The 6,458-nt window shown below is 48.3% G+C and overlaps 1 protein-coding gene and 1 pseudogene across 1 annotated transcript; one reads left to right on the forward strand and one right to left on the reverse strand.

The window, feature by feature from the left end:
• Positions 1-2,234: 2,234 nt before the first annotated feature.
• On the reverse strand, positions 2,235-4,345 carry LOC119292496 (uncharacterized protein At1g28695-like). Its single transcript, XM_037571318.1, has 5 exons — positions 4,297-4,345; positions 4,011-4,042; positions 3,627-3,770; positions 3,098-3,484; positions 2,235-2,969 (listed from the first exon to the last, which is right to left on the reverse strand). The coding sequence occupies exons 1-5, from the start codon at positions 4,343-4,345 to the stop codon at positions 2,481-2,483; spliced, it is 1,101 nt and encodes a 366-aa protein (XP_037427215.1). The 3' UTR covers positions 2,235-2,480.
• Positions 4,346-4,726: 381 nt separating this feature from the next.
• Positions 4,727-6,019, forward strand: LOC119292497 (annotated as a pseudogene).
• The last annotated feature ends 439 nt before the right edge of the window (positions 6,020-6,458 follow it).

The following is a 6,458-nucleotide window of genomic DNA, read 5'->3' on the forward strand; positions in this document are numbered from 1 at the left end:
CACATATTCGGCTACAGGGAGAGACATAGAGTCAACGTTCTTCGATCCAAACGAACTCCTCCAGTTTCAGATCGAGAACGAGCACCACCTCGCACAGGTCGACACCATTTGTGCCGGCCTGCAGCTCATCCTGCCCAATCAACCATTATTATTATTATTATTATTATTATTATTATTATTATTATTATTATTATTATTATTATTATTATTATTATTATTATTATTATTATTATTATTATTATTATTATTTTGTTTCCTACGTTGATCAGGAAGATCCACCACCCTTCTTCTTCATTGTCTTGACCCTTCCTCTATGATGGAGGTGCGGCGGCACGTGGTGGAGTAGATCGGACTTGATGATGATATATGACGGCGGCTAGGGTTGGAGGTGAATATGTAGGAGGCCTCGTCGTGTCTCCTTCGTTCATGTGGCTCCTCCTCCTTTCATCCAAGGGCTCCACGGTAGCCAAATCCTCTTCGGAAACACCCCTTGTTCGCCAAGGATCGCATAGGAATAAATCGAGATGAAATCGAAGCAAAATCAGAAAAGTTATGACCGATTTACGAAATTGTCTGGAGCTAGTACGACCGTCATGTGGCCGTACCGTGCGCCTTCTTCAAACATTGGATCTTCAGGAGCATTAGTATTTTGGCCGTTATTTCTTCGTACGAATTCCTTTGACGTTTTTGAGCTCGTTGGAATCGCATGAACAACACCGATCCACCAGTGGAATTGCGTCTTCTGAGCACTTTTAAGTACATTTTGACACTCCCAAAATGGTGTAAGCTGGTGCCTGATTTTTTTTTTGGTTTGACCCCAACTTGATCCTTTTTTATGTGTCAAGTACACGAACATGCCAATACACCTACAAAGAGAACAAAGCAAACGAAAATAATAAAAACTTGGTAACACTTTTTTTATGTGTAAAGTGCACGAACATGCCAATACACCATGCACCGAACTTGGTAAACGAGTAGAGATCGAAAACTATGCACCGTGGACATGAAAACGTGGTAGATGAATATGGTTTTTGTGCCAGTACATGGGCTTTTCACGGTGTTTTTGTGCTGATATTTCTACATATCCCGGTCATTTATTTTTGGAAACTAGTAAGCGTGCACGTGCAACACACGAATGAGAGTAAAATAAACTTCCTTGTATATCTTAGTCATGAAACAATTGTTTAAATAAACACAGTTGTTAACTGGATCATACCTAGACGCAACTTCTTAACTCATCTTTTTAGATAGATTTTGCAATGTTGCGAAGGATTAACGAAATATGAACGAATATGCATTGGAAGTGCATGGATGAACCCGGGTACATATGAACCCACTTTGAAAAACACATTTTGAAATGTCAAAATATTCAGAAAAAGGTGTGTGTGGACATCTCCATATTCTATATGTGTGCAGAAAGTTTCACGAGAAGACAATTTTTTGTGGCCTGTGCAAAAAAGACAAAACATTGTGTCGCGAAACGCTATTTAGAAACACTAAAATTTGTCTTTTTTGCCGAGACAAAATAAAAGACTTTTTTCAAATAAAACTTTGTCCGGCGGACATATTTTTTGCGAACATGTATGCACACAATTTTGTTTTAAATTTTTTGGCACTACAAAATGTGTTTAAAGTACATTTTTGAAAAGCGGGTTCATATTTACCCGTGTTCAAGATGTGCCGATTGGAATGTGCACAAGCTATACAATGGTAAAATAATATATAGTGATGTCAAAAGTTGGTTATAAAACCTGTCAAAAGTTGATGATGTCAAAAACTGTCAAAAGAAGATCTTCATCAGGTGTTGGACTTATAAAAATATAGTGATGTCAAAAGTTGGAATGTCATAAACACTCGTATGTCGAAATGAAACCTCCATGCTCGATCATTATATACAGGAAAAATAGAAATAATATATTTGTGGGGTGCGTTTAAAAAAGTTTATGTTTGATTGTTTATTAGTAGTAGAGAAGAGAAGAAGTAGAGATTCTGACCGGTGACACTTTCTTTCCCTCTCTAGGCAATTGATACAGTTAATTGATCAGTTAGAAAAATGGGCGGTAGTAGACATGGTGGGCCGAAACTTCCGAGACCTAGTGCACACGTAAACTAGGTTTTTGGTCATTTTCCCACTGAAAATACCGGAAATTTCCTAAAACTAATAGTAGTACTGTTATTCGCAAACCAAATGAAATTAAACATAAGATTTGAGATTTCCCTAAAAAAACATAAGATTTGAGATAAACTAGCCCGAGAGTTTATTTTTCAGAATATGTTATATCATTCCAACTGATCATCCATCTAGATGTGTTACTTAGTTAAACTATAGCCCGAGAGTTCAAGGATGCAATATGCATGACTGTCTCGAAAATATCGTAGCAGCAATGGCTGATCATCCTCCTGCCGCACACATTGTCAAGGGTGACCATCTAGTAGAATTAAGAAATTATACTATGTACTCGCTTGTACAACCAGTCGTCTCATCTCCACGATTTAGCGCACTCCGAGTGCGGCGGCCACCTCAGCTCCGCCGTCCCGTTGAGTCGCCTAGCGGCCCTGAGGACGGCCCTCAGGTCAGCGATCTTGGCCCGCATCGTCCGGCAGCAGTTGGCGTGCACGGTGGCCACCTGCCGGGCGTCCCGGCTGTCCTGGCAGAACCCGCTGAAGCGCGCCGTGTCCAGGACGCGCGCCCTCACGCCGAGCCGGCGGAACGCGTGCCGCCGCTTCATTTGGTTCAGCACGTCCTGCTCCTTCAAGCCCGCCGACTTGCGGCGGGCCGCGTGCCACTCATCGAACAGCGCCGCCGTCCGGTTGTTCGCGACCACGAAGAAGAAGCCGGTGTTGAGCTCGTTGCTGAGGTAGTCCTGCGGCCGTCCGTTGAACTTGTCGGAGCTGATCAGGAGGTCTTCCTCCCCGGTGCGGTACTTGAGACTCGGGAAGGGGTTCCTCAGCCACATCACATCCAAATCCTTGCAAATTAAGTAGTATCACATAAACAAGCACTTCGTCTGACATAGTATATACTTGATGCATGTTATATATACGGCACACAGTTTACGTGACCTTTTCAGAGGCAGAGCTCGACGAAACTAATTACCGTGAATATGAAGCTGTAACCGTGCTTGAGAACGTCGCCGAGGAGGCGAATGCGCCCCCACATCATGCGTATAAACCCGTCGGACATGTAGAGCTGCTCCGACGACAAGTCTTGGGTGCCGTTCCTCGACGACGCCGGGAGCCGGTAACAGCGGACGCCGCCGAGGCCCATGCACCGGCGGTATGCCGGCCGGTCCATTGCCACGAGGAGGACGTGGCTGACGAGCTGCGCGGTTCCCTCCCCTTCCCTCAGGCTCCGCATGAAAAGGTCGAGCAGGCCGTCCTCCTCGGCGTACGCCTTGTTCAGCACGCTCAGGATCAGCGTCCTGTTCGCGTCCGCCGCGCCGCGCAGCGCCGCCTCCAGATCATCGCCTCCGTAGGCGCGCACCTGGGTTTAACAATCCCCCAACGAGTTAGGGTTTCGGGCTTTCCTGCGTCTGAATTAGTTGCAGGCTCCACTGATCAATCAATTGGCATGTATAAAAGGCCCCGAATTGGGTAAGTAGTTGAAGCCGGAGGATTCTACTTGCCGCTGATTGACGACGCCACATGGCGAAGAACCGCTGCTCCGCCTGGCCGTCGGCGTCGGCCGGCGACCACACCACGTAGTACGTGCCGAACACGAGGAGGAGGCAGACGGCGGCCACTGCCACGAACCGGGCCGATGCGCAGTGCTCCGGCACGCAGAGCAGCCGGTGTGGGCATGGCAATTGCGTCCAACTCCTGGCTTTCTTTGGCCCGATCGCCATGGGATCGGAGGACGGTGGTGCCTTGGATGAGGACGTGCAGGCGCGCAGTATCTCATTGTGGGCACGAAGTTTGTTAGGAGTGGTTCAGTTGTTTGTAATCAGCAGATACATGCACGGGTAAATGGGGTACGCGAGTCATGAGAAATTTGCAGCAAACCTACCAACCTGCTGCACGCCTGAGTTTTCGCTCACACAAACTATCCATGGCGTACGTAGCACATCGATGGATTACCGTGCTGTTTGTTTTTGAAGGCATTTGTCTATGAAAAAAGTGTGGATTCTTTTTACAGCATAATATTTTTTTGACAGTGCACAAAAAGCGGAAGTTCATGTGGCTTACCAACCTCTATCCAATACAGGAATTTTATTTGGTTTGCGATTAACAGTACTTCTATTAGTTTTAGGAAATTTTCAATGGGAAAATGACCGAAAGCCTAGTGTACGTGCGCACCAGCCACCAGGTCCGAAAGTTTCAGCCCACCACGTCCACTACTGCCCATTTCTCTATCTGATCGATCAACTGGAACAATTGCCTATAGAGAGAGAGAAAAGTGTCACCGGTCAGAATTTCCGAAAGTAAATGATCGGGATATGTACAAATATCAGCACAAAAACACCATGACAAAACACACGTAGATAGAGGTGGTGTTGATCCTAAAAAAAAAGATAGAGGTGGTGTTGCTGCGCTCAGCGCCTGTGTATTCTGTCTTGGGTGTGTGCGTTTGTTGTGGTGGCGTGCTTTTGTATCGGGTTGTTGATGATCGCGCCTTCTCCTCATCCGAGACACTAACATCATCCCATCCTTACGGTCAAAAAAAATAAAAATCATCCCATCACATGGTGATCGGGAAAAAAAATGCGGAGGGTTCAATCCAACGGTCATGCCTATCCCGTGCGCGCGGGAGCAGTACTCCGCATTGCTCCTTTTTGTAGCTGTCGCTGCCGTCTGCCTCCTCGTCGTGGTTGGCACATACGTGCTATCGTCTCCGGCCGACGTCGACGGCAAGATGGAGCAGAGGTTCTTCAACATATTTCCTCGCCAAGCAGCGGCAAGTAGAAACTTTTGGCTATATTAATCCACTGTATCTTTTACAATTGATATCTGCATGCGCTCTGCGATGTCGACCACGAAGCAAGCCTGAAATGCCGACTTCTTGAGATTGTCTGTACAAGCAGGCCGGCGCCTCGGCCGATGCGAACAGGACGCTGATCGTGAGCGTGCTGAACAAGGCATACGCCGAGGAGGGCGGTCTGCTGGACCTTTTCATCGAGAGCCTGAAGAAAGGGTAAGGCACCGGGCATCTCATCGGCCACGTCCTCCTCGTAGCCATGGACGAACCGGCCTTCCGGAGGTGCAGTGGCCTCGGCGGTGTCCGGTGCTACCTGCTCCCCCCGGCGGCCGCGATCAACAGCACGAGCCTCTCCTCGGAGCAGCTCTACATCTCCGGCGGCTTCATACGCATGATGTGGCTGCGCATTCGCCTACTCGGCGACGTCCTCAAGCACGGCTATAGCTTCATATTCACGGTATGTTCGTCCAACGAGCTCACACAGTTTTTTTTCCCGAAGTACGCCAATAACGTACCATATTTTCATTACGAGCTCACACAGTCACAAGGCATCTATGCACTAGTAGAGTAGTAGTACAAGACACAAGCTTATGTGGACTATTTGAGACATAGTTTTATGTGATAACTTGCAAGGATATGGATGTGATGTGGCTGAGGAACCCGTTCCCGAGCCTGAATCGCACCGAGGAGGAAGACCTCCTGATCAGCACCGACGGGTTCAAGGGGCGGCCGGAGGACTACCTCGGCCACGAGCTCAACACCGGATTCTTCTTCATGGCGGCCAGCAACCGGACGGCGGCGATGTTCGACGAGTGGCACGCGGCACGGGAGGCGTCGGATGGCATGAAGGAGTAGGACGTGCTAAACTAGATGAAGCAACAAGGCACGTTCCGCCCGCTCGGCGTGAGGGTGCGCGTCCTGGACACGGCGCGCTTCAGCGGCTTCTGCCAGGACAGCCGGGACGCCCGGCAGGTGGCCACCATGCACGCAAACTGTTGCCGGACCATGCGGGCCAAGGTCGCCGACCTCAAGGTCGTTCTTGGCGCCGCCAAGCAGCTCAACGGGACGACGGGGCGGCTGAAGTGGCCGCGTCATTCAGCCTGAGATCAGGGAGGAAGTGAGACGAGGAAGCGCTCGTTGGAGGCTTCACCCTGCCTCCCTTATCTCGTTTCCAATGTTTTACTACTTACTGTTGGAAATATGAGCAATTTACCGAATAATTTTATTAACGGAAATACTAGATAACACATGACTAATATAGCAGAGATAAGTAAGTCATGCAAACTGACAGAGAGAAGATAAATAGCATCTGCATATATGAACTAGAACGGAACACATCTAGAACATACATTAGAGCAAGAAGTTGTGGTAGAACCTCTAACATAAAGAGTATGAGAACGTACGGAACGGGAGCAGAAGCACCGGTCTTGGGGTCGGTGTCCTCGCCAGCCATGTCGTCGACAAGGTTGTCAACATCGGGGAAGAAGTCATCGTCGGGGAAGTAGTCGTCGGAGTCCGAGGCGTCCGTGACGAAGAAGTCAGT

This window comes from Triticum dicoccoides, chromosome 4B, assembly GCF_002162155.2.
Source record: "Triticum dicoccoides isolate Atlit2015 ecotype Zavitan chromosome 4B, WEW_v2.0, whole genome shotgun sequence".
In the NCBI taxonomy this organism is placed as follows: domain Eukaryota; kingdom Viridiplantae; phylum Streptophyta; class Magnoliopsida; order Poales; family Poaceae; genus Triticum; species Triticum dicoccoides.